Raw genomic sequence first — 22343 nt, forward strand, 5'->3', positions numbered from 1 at the left:
ATAAGGAGTTTTGTAAATGAGTATCTACCAGAAGCACACTATCTGGGCGACAATTCCACACCTTCATTATTAGGTAATACTGTTCGATAGCCTTTTACTAAAGGTTTTTATCTGAATACAATGAGCAGCAGATGGGGAATACTGGATGGCTAACTGTTGCTTGCGGCTTCGAGGGCCTAAATGTCGATTACCGCTGAAAAAATTTACTCTCTTTAATCGTCGTACTAATAGCCTATGTGGTAATACAAGGTGCCAGCAATCTTCTTACCGTTTCATCGAAAACGGTTCAACCTTTTGAGCGTGAAGAGTTAACAAACATACGACATTATTTTGTTGTGTTGAAGAGCTCGCCGAGTAGCGATAACACCGCCAATTTGTACATTTTACATGTTATTTATAAGTTTTGACGAGCGAAATAAGCGCCATCTAGTTTTCATGTAGAGTATTGATATGCACACTTCGAAAAAAAGAGCGATAAGAGTTGCCTCAAAGGACCGGAGAATCAAGTTACAGTAAACGATGGTAGATGGCGCTGATAGATTTTATCATCAAGGTTAATAGTATTTTATTAAAAATCGATTTGGACTCTTGTAATATTGCTTGCGATATTATGCTTTTTCTTCAATTTATAGAGGAAAATTTAGGGATAAGTACTAACAAACTACTTTTTAATACGTACTCAATATTTTTATTAATATTATGCTCACAATCTAAGTACAGTGTAATTAACTACCGAATAAATTAACTCTCTGGTAATTTCTATCGTTTTAGAACAATTAACATCGATATATTTGCAATGAAACAATTTCGATATTCATAAGTCTATAAAGTATGCTTTGTAAAAATAAAAACACTGGTTAAGTACTTACAGATTTTTACACAGATAAATTAATGTAAAATACCATGTAATGTTGTAAAATAATAATAGTATAAAAAGTGACTATTTTTTACATCGATAAAAGATCTTAATACACGCTTAATTTAGTAGTAAATAATATTAATTACATAATAATTTTATACAGTAATATTTACACGAAAATGTATATACATTGAAAATACTAACAGATCGCAATAAAAATATAAACATACCCGCGGGTAAAAATTAAAACTATAAGTACATTTTTATTATGATACAAACTAATGGTAAACATCACATTATAATAGTTAATTTGATTTCTTTATTTATTCTATTTTTGTGCAGTAATAATCGCAAGTCAGCATTTTCTATTTTTCATAATAACTTAAAAATAATTGTTCATCCGCTAGTACTTAGCTACCTATTTCTATAAAATTTATTACTGCTCAAAAATTGATAATAAATCAACAGGTTGAAATAGTAAGGCATGACTGTCATTTGCTAAACTAAAATGCTGCATCAATAAAAAAACTTTCAAAAATCCCATTTGATTTTCAGCGGTACTTTGGTCCTTTAGGTACATTCCACATTGCAATAAACAGGGTGTTTCAAAATTGACAATTACAAATCTGACAAAGTCAAAGGGTTGCCATTTAAAAAAATTGAAAGTTTTGCTAGTCCAGTGCTAGAACACAAAGTCTCACACAGTGACAGGAAAGCAACAAACTCCAGCAGTTAACATACAGTTTTCCATTTCAATTAGCATCATACATAATAGTATAACTTGCTGTTAAAGGCAGTCAATAAACCATTACAACTATTGATAATCTGACTATCACTGTCCACATCACCTCACAGACAACTGGTCCTTGTTCTCTCGTCCTTTTATCCTTTTGTCCGACACTTAGATGCGCGAGGGGGGTGTGTCACCAGGGTCGGTGTCCTTGTGGTGTCTGTAGAGATGTTAGGAGACCCGGCACTAGGGCGAGGGGGGGAGGGAGTCGTCGCTCTCCAGGTACGTCACGTAGTTGTCCTCGCCGTGGGGACCGCGCGGCGGCGGCAGGTTCGGGATGTCGTAGCCGTGCATCTGGGGTAAGAGAGAAATGGTAAGTATATGGTTAAACGGGACAAAACGTTCACGGCAGTGTTTTTTTGGTAAATTTAGTGTTAGAGCAAGAGAAGTTAAAACGACTTTTTTCCCGATAATATCGACTATAATATAATCGACTTTTGTCCTAATTTAAATATTTTAGCATGATAGTTGATGTTTGTTACATATCTACTTTTAGGATTTACACAGATTAACTTGAAAAAAGATAATGAGAATTTACAGGATCGAGAGAGTTGAAAAAGGTCGTCTAGACAGACGGATCGCATTTCGCAGCTGAATGCACTTGACACGACTGCAATAGAACTTGAAACGAAACGTTCGGTCCGATTACACGCCGACTGCAATTGAAACCGCAATCGAATTGCAATTCGCTGTTGGATTGAAGTCGAAATGCGGTCCATCCAGTCCCTTAGTGATAGCGCCTTAAATGTGATGAAGATGATGTTAGGTTAAGGATATCCAAGAGACCTGGTTAACGAGCTGCTGGAAGGCGGCGGTGTGCTGCGGCGCGCGGTCCAGGTCGGCGTGCAGCGCGAAGTCGGAGAGCGCCTTCCAGGGCGGCTGGTAGGCCGTCACCTCCAGCGCCAGCGACCCCGCCGGCTCGTGCCGCACGGGCGACCCCGCTACCAGCGGCACGCCCAGCGACATGTAGCCGAGCCGCCGGCCTTCCTGTGGCAAAGGATAAGTTGGGACCTTCGACAAAAGAAACGGATGCTTTTGGTTTTGGAGAAATGTGCTACTACTGGGCAAGTGGAAAGTAAAGTACTTTTTATAGTTTCCTTTTGGAGATGGCAAAATCATTGTTAGACTTTTTAACGGATGCTTTTGGTTTTTGAAATATTTGCTTCAGCCACTGGACAAGGACAAGTTATAGTTTCCTTTAGGAGGTAATAAATTTTCGTCATGAAATACAAGCTTGTCAAAAAATTGGGATTTTGTCTTTGCTGTTCGCTGTTAATGAGATTTACCAAATAATAAAACTTTTAATAATTTCAATTGACTTTTGATAAGATCTTTTGATACATGGTATGTAACCTACTCTTTTTTCTAACTTCAGTATTGTCAATTCCTAATCATTATTTACGAGGTAATTATAGTAAGGGCTACAGTTACAACTAAAAAAGTGGCCAGATCATAACCAATCTATACTACATTATTAAAGTACATCATCACCCACCTTCTCTTGCTGCATCTGCATCTTCAGCTGCATGGTCTTCTTCTTGTCCTTGCAGCGCTTGTTCTGGAACCAGACCCTGATGACGCGCGGGCTCAGCCCCGTCATCTCCACCAGCTGCTCCTTCATCAGCGCGTCGGGGCGAGGGTTGGCGGCGTAACACGTTCTGTGGATGGAGAGGAAATTAGGTTACTAAGTGTAGTGTCAATGATTTTTTACCCGACTGCCAGGAGGGTTATAAATTAACTAGTAGATACTAGATGGTGTTAGACCTCATTTTAGAAGTCGGAATGGTGATCCATAAGAATCGGTGTGTTTGCTAGGCATCTAAAATAAATACCTTACTCCAAAAGTATATTGTTTTATTAACACTGACACGGGTTCATGTGATTTGTATCTTTTTTGGTATGGTAACGTTTGATATAGCATTTCTTTGAGCAGTCATTTGGAAGACTTTAGACGAAAGTAAAACTCACACAATGTGACATTGGTCACACAAAAAGGTGCTAAAAATAATGTAAGGTTACTTACAAATCTGTAAGCATTATTTATCGCAAATATTAGTATAAATTCTTTTTCCGAAATCTACCTTCCCTGATTTTGGAAAATCGGATTTTCGTCAAAGCATGACACTTGTCGTAATGTTAGTGTTCCTTTTTGACAAATGTTTCATTTTCTTACACAGCCTGTGTATGAGAGTTCATACCATTTGATCTTTTCACCACATTCAAAGGTGTTCCTTACCTCAAGGTATGCAGTTGTTTCTCATTAAGTACGGTACGGACTCTGGTGGGCTTGCCATCCGCGGCAGCCGTGGTGCGCGCGCGACCGCTTTTATGGGAACCTGACTCACTGCCTGAATCTGTGGGAAGAAACATAATTATTAGCCTAAAAGAGTTTTTAATAGTTTTGACTAGTGGTCAAGTGAAACGTCTGGTGCAGGATTCCAAGGCCTAGCTGTGGAGAAAACAGCTCTTTATACGTCGGTTTCACATAATACTAGATAATAACCTGCTAGCCCTCGCTACTGGCCGTTGGAAGCCCGCGGTCGGTGTATGAAGGATTGCAACGCATTGCCATACAGCGACACAAAAATGCAGATGACATAGCACGGCTGTTTAGTCAGTAAGAGTCTGACTCTAACCGTTCTCTACCCCTGGGGAGCGGGTGTCCGGGAGCCCGGGGTGAGGACTACCCCGCCTTACCAAAGAAAAGGATTTCAATGCCAGTACACATTTCTTTGTTCGCCAATCACTCAAATGTATTGAATTGAATAGTCGAAAAAAAAAACAATCGTAATCAATTTAAAGTTTTCTGTTCATCCTATATTTGAATGAAAGTTTTAAAATCTGAAATCGATCATTTCGTTAGCTTTTATTCTCACGCTAAGCTAGTGTTTGCTTAAAAGTGGGACCAGTGCTTTGTGGGAATAACCAAAAGGTTCAATTTAAAGGCCGTTTTAAAACAATTTGTGGCTGTTCAGGTATTACCAATTAAAGTTTTGTTTAATTTAATACATGCCGATATCTACGATCGATAACTTATTTCGTGGAAACAAATAAAAAAATACACGAAACGTTTTATAATTTCACATATAACATGATAATTCAATAACTTTAAAATGATTAACTCGAAATACAATGTGTGACAGAGGGTCAGTAATCACTGGCTTAGCTACTGTCCAGTTGATCCCTACTTGACGCCTTCATAATCCCCAGCGATCAGGCACCTTTGTACATTTGTAATTACAGATAATGATTTTAGCTAATAGAAGGGTGAGTGCTAAATACATGATTATTTTATATGAAGGATCATTCCTATGGCTAAATGACAATTCGAGAATTGTTTTTCGTTGATGGGAAAGGCTCGAATAAGTAATAATGGCGGAACTAAGTCACGTGACTGAAGGTAATAAAATGCCAATTTCATACATTTTTTTATCTTATTCTATTTGCGGGGACATGTTTAATTTCTATGCCAAACTGTTTTCTGATAATAAACTGTATAACAATAGATAAATGCAAACTAATTAATATGTTGTAGGCGTCTAAGAATAAATACACCTCTATACATCTACAAGACTAAGCTAAACATCTAACAAAAGTCAAACTAGATTTAACACAGTTTTTAATTAACAGATAAATATAACACGCGACTAACTTTGTTCGGTGAAATCAAAAGGCGCGGCGCCTTTGTCGGCGGACATCAAACGCGTTATCGACAAATCACGGTATGATCGCGAAACGATTATCGATACTCGAATTTGTATCGATAATATCGATAAGGTTTTAGTAATCGCGTGTATGATAAGCCAGATCTAATATTAGTTGATATAAGATTGTGTGTAAGTTTGTGGACTAACTTTGTGCGCCGGGTCCGTGCGCTATCTTTTATTCAGTGTTTACAATGTCCGAGTATATTGGAGTTTTTATTTGAGACATACCATCTGGTGTGATATCATAGATGGAGCTTAGATATGGGGTGCGAGTGGCAGTGGAGACCCTGAACACATGACGTATGTGTTTGGCGAAATCAGTAGAAAGAATCGCATTTAGTTTTAATCGATTCGATCTAGCCTATTGTCTAGCCTATTCGTGCAATGGCAAAAGGCGGAACTACTTACGATCGATCGATTACTATCGACGCTGGCTCTACTGGATCTCTGAATTTTTGTTTAGATCGATTTTCATTTTAGGACCGAATTGAGGATCCGAACAAATTTAAAGACCAGTTTATGGAGTAAGCACTCTGGTCCCTAATACAACTTACAATTTGACGATCTGTAAGCGCTGTTCGAATAGTTCAATTGTATGGAAATGACATTCGAAGCATTTGGTCTGTGTCAGTGCACGTATAAATGGTTTTTGCCTAGACTGGTTGGACAGATGACAGACCATACGCGTTGACTTGGTGTTTTCTTGCAGTGGTATGCACACGTTGATAAGAAGAGGTTAATTCCTTGAATGTGTCCTAGATTACTCAGATAAGATGACATGAGTTTTGTAGAGATATTATATGTGTTTTTATTTTGACATCGATGTCTCACAAGTGGACAAAGGATTGCCATTATGTTGGCGTTACAGAATGTATTTGGTTAAAAAATAAATATAGTATTATTAATTTTAAAATATGGAGGTGAAAAACTTTGAGACACAAAATATATCTCTCTATTTATAAAAAAAATATTAAGTAAGACTATAAGTAAGAAAAACGTTATCTGGCGACCTTACAGAAACTGAACCAAGGAGATCTTGAAATCCATGACTTAACCACCACACCACACAATACAGGCCCCATAGATATTGCAAAGTCAATATTGATTCCCTTTAGCTACTTGCCGACAATAAAAGCGACTGTTTGTTAAATAAACAGTGAATAGCGCAGACCGGCAGGTGGCGCTAGCCGGCGCCAGACAAAATTTAAGACTTTATCTTCTGTGAGTAATAAGCTGCTTTTAGGAGCGACCTTCGTTTACAGATACAAAGATTTTCTGGAAAATATATATACATTTTGTTGTAAATTTTTCACTAGAAAAAATTGAGCTGCACGGATACGGCTATCCGTATCAACCACGGTAATATAACCACTCGGCGTGGTTGAGGTCACCACACCAAACCAACTGTGCGCGACGTGTCGCAGGTTCGATCCCCGCGTGGGACAAGCATTTGTATGATCCACAATTGCTTGTTCTGAGTCTGGGTGTCTTTGTGCATGTGATTTGTATGTTTTTAAAACCCCCGCGACACAAGGATTAAATACCTTACTGTTTTTTTTTAAATAGTAGAAATAGCTATTGTACTGATTGAACTACTCATACGCAGAGAAAATTTAGGTTGACGATTTCGGATTTCAATTGCTTGCCGGGGCAGCGGGACTGTCCAAAATTACCGTGGCCACGATGAGTGTATGGCAAAGGAAGGAACATTTGTGGGTTTTAGTCAGTAGGAGTCTACACTACAGACACTATCTTGAAATAAATTTAATGATAAAAAAAGTATTGTGAGCTCTAACTGAATATGAGGTGTAATAATACCTAATATTCTTCAGGTGAGGAGCTCGTGTCTAAGCTCTAACCGCATAAGTGAATCGATCACATGTTAAGCTATGTTTGACGGTTAAGCTAGGCGGTTGGTCCGTAGATGGGTGACAATCTTTTTCATAACGAGTTCTTCCGTGTTTCGGAAGGCACGTTAAATTGTGGGCTGTTATTCCTACATCTTTGACAGTCGTTACAAGGTAGTCAGAAGCTTGAAAAGTCTGACAACCAGTGTAACCAAGGAGTTTCGTGTTGCCCAGGTAACTGGGCTGAGGAGGCCTGAAAGACAGTCGCTCCTTGTAAAACACTGGTACTTAGCTGAAACTGGTTAGACTGGTAGCCGACCCCAACATAGTTGGGAAAAGGCTAGGTCGATGATAACTGAATATTAGGTATACCTTCTTAAACTAAATATAGCTTCTAAATACATAATATTGTTCTATACAGTATGCTTACCCGACATGGACCCCAGTTCGTGCGGATGGTGCGCGTTGTTGTTGCTGAGCGTGGTGTTGTTGTTGCTCTCGGCGGAGCTCGGGGCGCCGGCCGCGCTCGCGCTCTGCAACACCACTCACATCTTACACCCCATCACGGTATGTTCGCCGATAGAACGAATCTTTCACGAGCGGTTGGTGGTTGATAACATTCAAGTGGAAGAAATCGATGAATTTTATTGTTTAGTTAACTTTATTCAGGTTTGTTTTGTGGCGTACATCTATCTCTAAGAGAATTCTCTCTTCTCCCTATAAGAATATTTTTACCGTTACACTGGATTTGCTTGTAATTCGTGATATGGTTAAGGCAAAACATTGAATTTTATTTGGTCTAAATCAGTTAAGTCTGTTTTCTATTTACTTTATCTCAACTCTACCCACGTATATTAGGTTGAAGCTGATGATAAGTACAGTTTAATTGACCTTATGTTGTCAAAAAGAAACAACAAAAATAGGCAATTTGAAAGTACTATCACAGTTAACTAAATTTTAAAGAAAAGCCCTTCGTTACTTACAGTAATATAAAACAACAAACCTTTTCCAGTACATCGTGGTCTTCTCTACAATATAAGGCTCCTCCTTCCCGTAACGCGAATTCATCACCTATTAAAATACAAAATAAAACCAACAGAATTAGAAATAAAAATGTAGAGCAATATTTTTCAAGTTGTCTACGTAATTGCTACGCCGTAGACCAAGTATGGTTAGCTACGAAAGGACCTTGCAACGACACTAAATCATAATGCATTTGCTCTCCTTTCAGAGTTACTTTTACTGAAGTTTATTTTCATGGACATATAAACTTAGCCATTATCTACAAAAGTAGATGTTAATACGTCCTTGATTTTGAAAAGGTCTCCTATTCAATGGCCTATCTTTCCCAGTCCTGACTTATGAATTCCTTTTAACTGTAGGTATTTATGGATAAAATCAACGATCACCGATTTGTAACCACCCTTAAAAATAGTAAGATCCCGGTTCGGCTGGTCAGGTGATTTTTTAGTTAGTACGATTTTTGTAGACATATAATGTTTTAAGGAACACTCCGAAATGTTACCCTCAAAAGGGCTAGATTCTAAACATTACAGGAAGCTTTCGGGAAAGCTATATCCATAAAGAGTAACGAATACGTATCCTCACCAGGTATAAGTTGTCTAGAGCAGGCGCAGCACCTGAAGCAGTCGATGTGGTAGATCTTCGTCTTGGCGCGCATCACGAAGTCGTTTTTACTGAACGACGCGCCGCATTTGTCGCACTTCGTTCCAAATAACCTGATGAACAATAATACTTACAATTAGTAACAGGACAATTCAATGTCTTGTTAACCCTAGATCGAGCAGATAATTATTGAATAAAGAGGTTTTGATAAAAAAAAGCAACATATTAAGTGCTGCTTTGTCTATTCGAGTATTCCAAAAGTGTTAAGTCAAAGTCAAAGCGCAGCATTTATATGTATAAGTATGTTTTTAACATTTCAAACAGAAACATTAATTTGTTCAATACATAAGTTCAAAAACCACAAATAATAGTATATTAATAAACTGTAAATTATTATAATAACTATCGTGAGATTGATTCATTATTAAATGATGTAACGGTTTACTCACGCGTATTTATCGGGGTAACCCAACTAGCAGACGCGGTAGGATCGCTATCCTGCCGCGACTCATGATTAAGGACTCCGGTTGGGTCCGAAACTAGTCGCGCTACCCCGATAAATACGCGTGAGTAAACCGTTACATCATTTAATAACTGTATATTAATTACAATAAAGTGTAAATTAACTGTTCTATTAGGAAAGTAGAAAGCTGGCAGTAGGTATATGGTAAATTATTACCCACAAATCCGCTATGAATCATATTCACAATCAGATTAGAAAAAGTAGGAATCCCCTCATAAACAAAAAGAGTTCTGGTACAAGAAGCGCTAGCCTTCATGCGGGCTGCACTACCTATAAACACAGAATATAATATGTTTAGTACTACGGTAAAGAGAACTAAGTAGGTACCTAAGTATGAATCACGAGACCTTGGGGTTTCCATCACAGTTTTCCTACACTATTTACCTCGTAATTATATACGTAAAGAAACAACAGCTGTTGTGTAAACATTGTTATTAAACAGTGTATATAGGATTTAAATGTCATAGATTCAAACATGCTACTATCTAAACGTACTAGAAATTAAGTAATAAGTTACGTAGGTCATGCCCGAGAATTCAATTTCTTCCAATATTTTATTGCTTTTACAATTAGTCGTGAAAAAACAAAGAAACTCGTGGCATCTTTGAATAATCTGAAAGACTAAGTCAATCAGTGTAATAAGAAGCTTATTACACTCCTTTAAATACATCTGTCGTTTTAGTATCTCACTAGTTCATCATCATCATCATCATCATTCCCCTGCCCTTATCCTAATTATTTTATTTGGGGTCGGCGCAACATGTCATCTTCTTCCATACCTTCCCATCGGCCATCATCTCACAAGAAACACTCTTTACAGCCATATCGTCTTTCACACACTCACTAGTTATGCGAGTAAAATAGTGCGAACGTAAGTTTAATTAAATGCACTAATTGATATAGGTTATAAGTTTATCATTTTTTGATAAACACTGCCTAACACGACTAAAACTCCAACTTAAAGGCTTTATAAAAAGTTTTTTAACACAACAAAATTACAAACTAATCAACCCTAAAAAAAAATGCACCCAAAATTCAATTTACATCAATAAACAAACTTATAAAACCGAAATAGATTGCTGCCGAGAGGGGTGTATTTTTAAAACCCACCCTTACGGATGGGGGGTGGGTGGGGAGGGGTGAACGACCGCGGCTAGGGATGGGCCTCCCCCGGCAATCCCGCTAAAAGCATCATCTATACATACCTATACAGGTATGTTCTGTAGGTATATGTATATTGTAGGTATTTCTGGTAGGTTTAGTAGTTTAGATCGTTCGATAGGCTATATTATGTCATCATATTGTGTTAAGAAATTGGTTGTTAAAGTTTCTTTGATGTTATTGTTATGTTAGGAGGTTTATTTATTTCATTCTTTTTTAGGGTTTAGATCTTTTAGAATTGTTAGGTTTCCTTGACATAAGATATTAATTCTGTTTTGGTTGAATTTGAGTATTACACTTTTGGAAAAAAGGTAAGCAGGCTTTATGTAGATAAAGGATAACTAAAATTAAACTTACGTCTTTTAGTATAAAGGTAGGTATTTTTTTAGCTTTCGTAGCCAAAGTTAGAATCGGAACACTCAGTTACCGCTGCCCTTCCGTCTGCTTGTGATGAGACTGTATCTCCTAAACCGTAGTAATGTATTTCTACTACCGCTATTACAGCAAATGATAAAAATAATGATAGAGGTTAAACAACAGTCGGTGCAGTTATTAATTTAATGGGTAAAATATTTTTTGACATACAAATTCGTTTTTCTTTAGCCAATCATTTTGGAAACTTCAGAGTCGGACTTGACTACTTTTTCCTTCTAATAAAACATCCACTAATATTGGTCTAGTAATTGATCTCCGACAAGGCTCCAACTTGATATGACTATTAACTTATTTACCTTTACTATTTACTTTCGTTTCTTCTTTATTTATTTACGTTATTTTTCATTATCATGAAAGACCCAACAAACTGAAAGTCACACAAACAAACAAACAAATAATCGAAATATTATTGTAATATTTTATCAAATAATTAATCATGATTGTCATATATGTTGAAATGTAAAATAATACAATGGATTCAACATGCACCCTATCTTGATACCGATATTTATTTAGTGATAAACAAACACACTGAATATCTCTTCCGAATACGTATTGTGATACCATTTTCAATATCGAATGTGCACATCCTTCTTTGTGTGAATTAATATTTTTAAAACTCTTTTGAAAGTTTTTGCTGGGCATTGTTAGCGAATTTGTATTTTTTTTTAAATATAAAAGTAAAAAAATCGACTCCCGCATTAAGGATTTGAATCCTTGTGTCGCGGGTTAAAATAATGATTAGTGAGATTGGCCTAATCGTTATTAGTTAGGTATCTAAAACGTGTAAGTAAGATAACTCTGTTTCAAATAGAACATCTCTAAGCAAAAACGTTTATTATTTAATATTGTCATTAGCTAATCGATTGTTGAGAGAAGAATAGATCATTTTTTCTGCATTATTATTTACCAACTTTCGTGAGGCGGATTCATTGCTTATTCACACTATGATACACATAACAATTCAGTAGCTAGCCGGTCGGTAACTAGTCGCATTATCCCGATTTTTTACATCAGGCAAAAGCTATTTATATAATAACGGTCTTTCGAGACACAAAATTGGTATTTTAAATTCAAAAGCACTTGCCACAAATCTTTCTTCTGTGTTTCAAACACTAAACGGTACGCACCATTCACCCTCAAATTAATTCAATGAATTTTCTTCTGTTTTTTTTCAAGATTAAACGGTTACGCACCATCCCGCCTAAAATTAACTCAATGAATAAAACTAAATTTAATTTCAAATGTACAGATTCGTCTTCTTTCCTGGCCACCCATATGTGTCTGTAAGATAATATCTTTAAATAGAGATGTAAACAGTAACTGGAGTCGGGGCCGACAGATCGAGTTTCGCTAATTGACGGCGCGATCTGCTGCCGGCGTGAACTTTCAACTTGTTTATTATTATTATTTAAAATGCGTGTAATCTTACGGGGATATTCTATATAAAAAATGGGAGAATTGCTTTTTAATTCTAAATTACGAACTGAGATTTTTAAAATAGTAAAACCTAATTTGTTTAAATAAAGGTGTCAAACTTATGTACCTGTTAGATGCGGGTTTACTTTTATCTTTTAAATTATATAAGGTTAACTTGTTACCTACTTATAATAAACAATCAAATGGGAAATAACAATAAAAGTTTTGTTTTCGAAAAAACCAACCTTTTTTTAACTTACAATTTTAGGTTTTATACATTGACTCAAACTACGAACATCATGTACACAAAACTACAATCGTAGATATACAAAGAAGTCTAAATAACATTTCTGTTTGTGTGTTTACGATACATGCTAAAGGATATCCTATAATCAAAAAATGATGAAGGACTTCCCTTTCCTTGCCCACTTTAACACAGATTAAAAAACACAAACAATTAATCCATTTGACTTCACCCACAAATGAGTGTCCAGTACATTATCTATACTTAACCTGCGCCGCGGCCGATGTAAACAATGTTTCCGTTTACTGTCGGCTTTTAAAGGGTTAATAATACAGTTCGATTGGCTATTTTTATTTTAATCTTGTTGGATCGGAAGTTTGGATGTTTTTAATTAAACTGTCGGATATCCGAAAAAAATAAGACTAATTTCGAATTAGAACGAATTGAGTTTATCAATCACGCCAGATTGATGTCAGCTAAATTGTTATACATGAACCTTTAATTTCTCATTTGAGTTGTAAAATTTTATCTACTATTATTATACATCTGATATTAACAGATCATCAAAAATTATTTCATATCCAAAACTGAAATTCTGATATTCATACATCCGTATCCGTAACCAAAAGAGCATATTCATAACATCCCTAATTTAAAGAAAAATACAAATACACATCAGGCGGTAAAATTGACAAAAGCCGTTGTTAATAATTATCATTATTCCTTGATGTGTGATTAATAAGAATTAAGAAGTACAGATGTCGGTAACTTTGATTATTATTGATAATTAAACTATTTCTATGAATTCGGTAACAAACTGTCGCATCGCTTACAACTCTTATCAGTTTCCATAAACAGTTAAAATCTACATTTTTCTATTGTTTTATCGATTTGTTCTGAGAATTATTTTGTTATATATTACGCAGTGGAAAATTAGTACGATCAGCAACGGAAATCGTTGAACACTAAGTATCACGTTTAGATAATAACTGCAGTGATTGTTTATAATCATCTATGCAATTAATTATTAACGTTTACCTACTTTTCGGTTTTTAAATTATTTCTAAACCCCTTCACTATTTTGATATTCTTGAAATAAGTTTTTGTCAAGGCAAAGTAAAACCATTTTGTCCTGAGTGCGACATAAGATGCAGAGTAACGTAAGCTAGCTGTCTGATCCAGTGATCAAACACGTATTTCATCGATAGTTTTATGAACTAATGTTCAGTTAATAACAGTTTACAACAAGTATAAAAGTCTAGGCTAAAAAAAGCACAGCGTTACGTCAATCATAAGTCGGGCGCCACTCGGTACACAGACACCAAAGATGAAATTCACTAAAATAACCTCTAATGTTTATCTTTTCACCCTTCCATTTCTCACTGCTAAAATATAGTATTACACTAATACAAACAAACCCAAAAGTTTGGTAAAATAAAAACGATCAACACATATTTCCTAGCTCTATAAACATAAGGGTCAAAATCGAAAATATCCATCTGAAAATGTGTTTCCGAACCGTAAAATGTGTTTGTAAAGTCGCACTGTGATGTGCCGAAGTGAAAACAAACGGAGCTCAACTCAGCATTATGTATTTTGGCGCCAAAACAAACGTCAGTTTCACAGCGCGGCGGGCGGCGGGAACACGAGCCGTGTTTGTTCCCGTTTACACCGGCCGGATAAGCGGGTTTTCGATTACACTGTTGTTGTTTTTTTATTCCGTTTTATTTTTCTTTCGATATTTTTTTAGGAATGTGAAATTAGTGATTGCTGTTAAGTTTGTAATGAAAATAGTTGTCGCCTTTGCGGTGTGATGTACCGACGTCCGACGTGTTTTATTAAAAGGATTTGTGTTAGTGCTTATGTTAAGCGGTGTTTTACTCAAACAATCTGCTTGATAAATAGATAGTGGATTGTCTAGTGTCGGTCTATCGTGTTTAGAAATGGAAATCAAATAATCTGCTAAACTTTTAGACATACCGAAAAAAAAATGAGTCAGGTAGCTTTGCTAGGCGTTTTACTGACTTACGAACTTAATTCGATCATTCAAAGTATGTAGCATGATTATTATAATTGTCCTTTAGAATATCAATATACCTAATTTCCTACTTACACCGACTTAAACTCATATGTAGCTGCTTTATCTACATAAAACTCAACAGCGAAAGCAGTTGTCAGTAACAGCAGAGGTCCTACTGCATGGATATCCGAGTAGTTGTGGCCACCACGCCAAATCCACGGTGCGCGTCGAGTCGCGGGACAAGCATATTTTGTATGATCCACGAACGCTTGTTCTGAGTACCTTTACACCGAATGCGGGAATCTATTAGAAAAAAATGTGGAATAGAGATGCTGCTCTATCCCATGTAGAGCGCTGTCTCCTTTCCACGACTGCAAAACTATTCCTTTAAGGTCACCATATCTGATGTAGGCCACCAGGATAACCCAATGTTATTAATAGTTACCTAGTATAATCCCTCTTGCAATACGTCTTCCCGTCTCTGACGAAGCAGGTGCAGGACTCGTCGAGGAACTGGCGGCACTCCTGGCACTTGAGGCAGGCGGCGTGCCACTCCAGGTCGGGGGCCACCCTCAGGATGTACTGGTCGTGGATCTGGCCGCCGCAGCCCACGCACAGCGAGAGCCGGAGCTTTTCTGGGGACGAATTGGTAATGTTAGTTTTTGAAACGAGAAATAAAACTTTGCGGAATTAGATGATAGTGGTATGTGTTCAGCTCCTATTTTCGAGCTGGTTCCAAATAATCAAGACTGAGACAAGAAAACTGTTACCCTAAGTACAGTAAGACCCTAAAAGCCACGCACAGGTCGTTTTTTGACGAATTATTTTTCAATATCCGAATCTTCAAGTCTTACCAACGGCAACGCAATTTCTTTTCACTGTGACCTATATCTATAGAATGTTGCGATACTAAATATTTTCTGGAAGTCTTACAGCGCGTTTAAGGATCGACGCATAGCAAGAATTACGCCTTACGTTACATCCTGCCTTTAGTATTTATTTTGTCAAGCAAAATGTAAAATCGAATATATATTTTTGTTTACAACAGCGTTTAGGTAATTTTCCTTCCTGCATAACTCTGTAATTGATGTGCATGTTCAACGTTCATGCTGAATCCGACGATATTTCATGTCTGACTCAAGTAATTTGAGACGTCTAAGCAAAATAAGGTAATTTGGTAATATTTTTGAAGCAGTTAACCACAACAATTGAGATTTAACTTCGTTGTTAATGTTTTTTGTCATTTTCCTGCTCAAGCTCGGCAATCGAGGTTGTGTCTACGTATACATTCAGGTACAAAAGCTTTTAGTCAATAATAATACCTTGCCGCGAACAAAGGTACAATTATTTAGAGTCTAGGAAACATAAGTGTTTCAACTAAAATTACAGCCTTATGTACGAACATAATGCTACCGACTATTATTTCACGGCAACCGCGATTAACCCCCAAAAGCCGTGGCTTAAATTTATTCGAAAAAGGACATAATAACAGGAATTATGAATAAATTATACCACAGTGCGGATCGATATAAGTGGGCGTGGCTCGCGCCGCCCAACGCCTAAACAGCGATCATCTAGCCGTCTCTTTCTAACACGCAGTCTCGCTCTAACTTAGCTATACTTTAAGTTTATCTGATTCCAATTAATGTAGAATTGTTTTAATTGATTTGCGAATGATGTTCTTCGGTTCAGTAATTTGTTGGTTTTGTTTCGTCTACATTTTAGTTTCTACTTTGCAATCTGTATCGCAGATTGTAGATTTAAGTTTTTATTCTAATTGTTCATGCCTAATTAAATAGATCTCGTAGTTGTACGAGTGTGACTAATAAACATGTTTTTGGTAGACAAGAAAACCTAGACAGAGTAAAGGCAAACAAAAGCGGTTTTTGTGTGCAGAGATGATTCGTTAAAAATTAAGTAGATTTCCATACACACCTCATAAAACTTAAGCAACATAGTTTTTTTTTTAATTATTACAGTACGGGAAAGATAGTAGACGATTTTTAAGTCTGTTTAAGGTTTTTTTAGAAGCTTTATAATTCATAAAACATACTTAAACAGAAGCATCTGAAAACAGCTTAGATACTTCATTTTACGACTTTTAACCCAAAAATGTTAATCAAGGTGACCCCAAAATGCACTTGACATAAAAATACTCGCTCCTCATAAAATATCCATAAAGAAGATTAATTAAAAACTGCATCAGCATCGTGTCTTAATAAAAACCATTTTATGATATTTCTTAAGGGTTACAAAAGATAAATGTGAAAAAATATATTTATGCAATTACAAAATTTATGCGAACGCTGTTGCAGTGTTAAGTTTAATGACAGAAAGAAGTTTATTATGCGAAACGGAACCGAGAATTGTTAAATTAATGGGATTGCATTAATCAATTTAATTGAATTAATCCCAATTATTAGTCACAGTACTTAGTTACCGGTAGCCAACATTTTTTAGTGCTTTTTTTTTCAAAATGTAATATTATTCTGTTAAGTGACTCTGCACTCAAATTTAAAATGAGAAAACATTAAACACTTCATAAATTAAAAAATAAATGAATATTTTGAATTCTTTATCTTAATTGTAGAGTCAAAAACAATAATTTTTGAAACAGATTCAATTACAAGCGTCTTTAAGCGTTTCTTTGTATTTTGGTTTTTGTTTTTTTTTATTTAGAAACTCAATAACAATTAGATAGCGTTTCTTTTCCTAAGTGGTTTGCAGCAAATTGCGTTATCTGAGCAATTTGTGAAAATGTGTTTGTTTGACACTCGAAACGTCTGGACCAATTTTGATCGAATCATAAAGTTAAAAAGATGGCGTGAAGATAGCTGACACGATACATTGATACAGAACCTGTATACCCACATACAAAAAAACTTACAAGTAGTAGCAACACTATAATTATATTTCTTTTCTTTTACCCTACACTGTACAATGCAATAAAATGTTTGAATATTGAGTATAGTCTAGTACTTAATATAATAGAAATAGAGTTCAAGGTCACACGGTGATTTAGAATAGAATAGAAATTCAGTTTGTATATTTAAACCTATTTTAAAATTATTAATTACTTGTTACTGCTCACATACCGCGATCCCGTCACGCTGACTGCGCGACACACAAAGACGTGCTTCGATGCAGATTTGACCGATAAGTGAACATCCTTTATTTTTGTACCGAGGTTAAGCACCTTGGAGTGAAGCTGTGTCATGTCTACTTTAATCTTACCTATTGATCTTGAAGCTTAGTCTCATAGTATAGGGTCAGTTAGGAGGCGATGAAGGGTGTCTATTCGCCTTTTAAAGCACTGCATATGGGTACATAGATAGATATTTTTAAATTGTATCACCACATAAAGACAGGATTGGATACAAGTAAATCGTTACATGGCGCCACAGTGATGTTAGTTTAGTTTAGTAGGTGTTATTGCTAAAGGCGATTTAAGAGACAACCTTTGGATGGACTAGATTCGGAAGGAGCATACTCTGTGCAGGAAGATCGCGGACTAAGGTTTTTTTTAAAAAAAATACTTAAACTAAGGCCTGTGAAGTGGACAATTGAAAAATACAGGACTTTTAAAGGCCAAAAGTCCCATAGTTAGTAGCCAATTTTATCCAATGTATGTACAATATAAAGTATTATCAGTGCAGTTTTTGAAAACCACTCTACTCCTTGCAGTGAGCTGTCACCATTCCACCAACAAGCTTTAGGTCATCGCGGTTAAATTAATACAGAAAATTCTTAAACTGTCTACACTGCTTAAAACTATTAAATTAATTACAATTATAAACATACGAGCTACTTAATTTGGCCGAACTCTACCAATAAATTAAGAAAGGTATTAAATTTTAATGAATTCATTAATTTTATGAGTAGTTAGCCGATGTACTTTGTCGGCGAGAGTTTAACTAAGGTAGGTATGTAGTTGTCTGCTTATCCTTAAACCCATTTAGTTATGATATATTTATGGAATACAATTTAATGTTTGATAATTTAATTGACGCGTGCTTAAAGGCACCGGGGCTTTTCTCCTTACAAAGTTCGGTAGCGGGATTACTTTGATAGTAAACAATATACAGTGATATTTAACTTTCTATTTATGAATCAAGAATTTGTGACAAGGCAGTCCAGTGGTCATATCACAATTTTCATTTTGACTTTTCAATACTCTTACTGCGATTTGATTGGAACTTGTTCATAAGTCATCTCAAATTAGTCGAAAGTTATTTTTACGGATATGTAACATAGGAGCTGAAGAAACGACGGCTGTGGACTCATTCAACTGAAACGAGTTTATTATAACAATATGAGCCTTTAAGGGAGCCAAACTGTACAAAAATGTCTAGATACCAAATATTGGATTCTGCCCTCTCAGGCAAATGACATATCGCCTAGAATATAGTCATATCGAATAGTTTTTCTGAGAATGAAAATGACATCTAAGTGAAGTTTCCAAGAGGAACGACATGTCATTTCTATAAAAGTTGAGGCTTTTAACTTGTGAAATGCCACTTAGATACAGTGTGGAATCGCCAATCCGTGGTGACCAAGCATGGTCATCAATGCTCAATAATTTTGCGCGATTTGCCCATCAGTGGGACATTCACCTTTATCATTACCACCATACAAGTCCACCTGGCTAATTAGAAATAAGCTCAGTGATATATGACTAAACACTTTTTGCATTTATTTATTGGGTTTAGACATGTGTGCGTGATCAGTTGTCAATTGTTTGTATGTGTGCATGTCGATGCGTTACGTACAGGTGTAGGTACGTATGTGTGTGTGTATTGGAGGCTGGTTTTAAAAACGCGTGCGTTAGAATTTATAGTGTCAATAATATGGTCGCCGTCGCGTCACGTAGGGTTGGCACGTTTGTGTACCTGTGATTTTTGTGTTTTGTACCGAATATTATAAGACTTTTTTTAAGAGATTTATTTTAGATTGATAAATAAAAATATACGAAGGAGGAAAAGTAGAAAATTCTGAATTTTCAATTTTCAAATAAAAAAAAATATGAAAAGACTTTATTATTTAATTACTTACGATGGTAGACGGTGGCTTTTTTGCATTTTTTCAATACTTATTACAATTACAAAAATGTACTACTCTGGCCTACAAACTAAGTATACCTATAATTAATGTTGACAACACGATATACTTAATTAGATTAATAAACATTAACGTCACTACTAGCAAAGATACAAAATTATGAAATTAACAAAACACACGTTATATTGTCATATTATTATCACCATCTCACTTTATAATATCTATGATAGCGTATCTTAAAACATAGTCATTTAGATTAATTTAATAAAAATGTCATGTTCTGAATATGCCTTGTATTTATCAATTTTCTTTGGTTATGATATAATAACTGACATGTGTAATGTTTTTTTTTTTTATTGCAAAGATATTTTTTATTTTAGTTTGTAGAGTTTCGCAGTGTGAAAATGAAACGCCTTAGCTAAAACCGCGCTATCTATACGTGTGACATCAGGCTGTATCTCATGAACGTGTCTGAAACGGTTGCTAGACCATTGATGAGCACAATTTTTTTATTGTTTTTCTTTAGTTGCTTTGTAAGGAACCCCTAGTATCGCTGGTAGGATTCGTACTTGGATGGTTTTTATTTTATTGTAAAGACATGTTTAATATCCTTCTTTATTGTTGGTTTTAGTTATTACTCGAAGTATAAACGGATTTGAGATAAAAAAGTAGTAGTTTGTTATCATTATTCTTCATATGTAGGTAAACTTTCTTGTTTTGATAATATTTAAGTCTTGTTTTTATCGTTTTTTGACTATATTTAACTCTACCTATTCAGAAAGACGAAAAAAAAATATGGACAAACCTGAACTTAAAATATGACCGAACAAAACGTCATGGAAGTAAATGAAAATCTAACGTTTGTTTTTCCTGACTTCATTTTCATTTTTGATTACTTAACTCTTTATTGACCCAATATATTTTATTAATTTATATTGTTTTATTTCGTGGCAGCCCTACTGGCAGCAACAAAATCGGAGGCGGCGCGGCAAAGCGGGCGGCGCGGCGGCGGCGGCACAAAGACCGGCGAACACGCACCGCGGTATCTCTGCAACACGGCCGTAGGGAGCCGCGCACACCGACACCACTCACGAGGGTCTACACTGTTGCACTTGTGGCAGAGAGATGCTACACAAAACGGTGTAGAGCGGCCTCTCGTTCTAACGCGAGAGAATTGAAAAACTTGGAAGTACAACTTTTTGGATCTAGTATTTAGAAATAATCGTCTAGCTAACCTAATACCATCTCTTAAAGTAAATCCGGAAATTAAATGATTGATTCTGTAAGTAGGATATATCATCACTTTTAAATGTATATTTTAGAGCACACTAGAGTCGAAAGTTCTTCTACATCTGACTACCCTGAGAATAAAAGTCGAAACAAAATCTGCTGTTTGCAATAGTTGAAGAAACACGGCGTAACATAGGCATCGCTCTTCCATAACCAAAACTATGATGTACTTACTGATCAGTCGATAGTACTATCTTTAACGTGTCTTAACTTTACCAATACAGCCTGGATAAATAGCTATCTATAAATGAAACCAACGGAAAGTTATTGGGGTCGAAAAACAAAAATAAGAAAAAATCGTTTGAAGAGGAAAAGATTGGAGTTTAAGGATGGTGGTTGCTGTAGGTCATCATGCTAAATACCAATGTGAGCTTGTTCATGGAACAAAGATTGATGTTATTCAATGTCTGTGTTTTTCTGTAATTCTCCCTAAAGATGGATTTAGACAATACATCGAAGAAAGATGTGAATTCATTGGCATTATAGTAGTTTGTTTTACAAGCTTGCCATTGCCTATAAATGCTCATAATTACGACTACAGTAAGAAAGGATCTCCCGATGGTGTTGCGCAGAGGATGCGCGAGCGAACCCTTGACATCGACATAGGATGTTAAAGGAATCAGGTCTTTTTAGTTGTAGAGTGTTTGATAAATAGCGACACTTTGCCTGAGTGAGGCATGGTTTAAAATGATTAGCTTTGCAACTAAAGAAGAGGTATTTAAAAAACCGGAACTTAAGTCCGTAAAACCACTGATAGTTGTCTGACTGCCTAGCGATCTAGAGGCTCTTCTGAATTAAGTCATGATTGCCTTACGAAGAACGCCTTCTAAGTCACATCACACATTTTCCCATACCTCCCAACCATTGTCCTAAACCAAACAGCAGAAAGGGGGCGCCACTAACACATTCTAAACCGTTAACTGCTCACAAATAACCTTCGCCCGCCGCGACAATAGCCCGGTCTTTTGGACCGGCCATATTAGACACCGTATTTGACTTAAACATTAGTAAAAGGAGTCTTTAAATCTCACCGCGGTAGGAGTTGCTAATTTTAACCCTCGGTCCTTTACAAATAATGTTTAAATCAACAGGATGTACCATACGGGTGAATATCGCGTGCGTACACAACAAATTATCCATCCAATATCTTTATGTTGTAGTGGTAATTTCAAGGGAATTTGGACTTTGTTGCCTTATGAGGTGAAGATAAATTGTTTGCTTGGTCATTAGAGTCGGGATTTCAATGTTTTATCCTCTATAGTTGGGTTACGTTGCGTTGTTAATTTTACAGTTTGTTGCCAGTTTAATATTGTTTATTTTTTGAACTTGCAACTAGGCTTCGACGAAGTATGAATTGTATGTAC

General features: G+C 36.1%; 1 protein-coding gene across 1 annotated transcript in view; it reads right to left on the reverse strand.

Annotated features, from left to right (window-relative positions):
• Positions 1-412: 412 nt before the first annotated feature.
• Positions 413-22343, reverse strand: part of LOC113499330 (insulin gene enhancer protein ISL-1) — a 42737-nt gene continuing 20806 nt past the window's right edge. Inside the window, exons 2-9 of the mRNA XM_026879763.1 lie at positions 15077-15266; positions 8812-8942; positions 8207-8274; positions 7634-7736; positions 3886-4003; positions 3145-3307; positions 2436-2660; positions 413-1943 (exon numbers count right to left, since the gene is read on the reverse strand). Coding sequence (XP_026735564.1) covers positions 1836-1943; positions 2436-2660; positions 3145-3307; positions 3886-4003; positions 7634-7736; positions 8207-8274; positions 8812-8942; positions 15077-15266 — 1106 coding nt within the window. The 3' untranslated portion in view covers positions 413-1835. The remainder of the gene's footprint in view (positions 1944-2435; positions 2661-3144; positions 3308-3885; positions 4004-7633; positions 7737-8206; positions 8275-8811; positions 8943-15076; positions 15267-22343) is intronic.

Source organism: Trichoplusia ni, chromosome 12, assembly GCF_003590095.1.
Source record: "Trichoplusia ni isolate ovarian cell line Hi5 chromosome 12, tn1, whole genome shotgun sequence".
NCBI classification, from domain to species: Eukaryota; Metazoa; Arthropoda; class Insecta; order Lepidoptera; family Noctuidae; genus Trichoplusia; species Trichoplusia ni.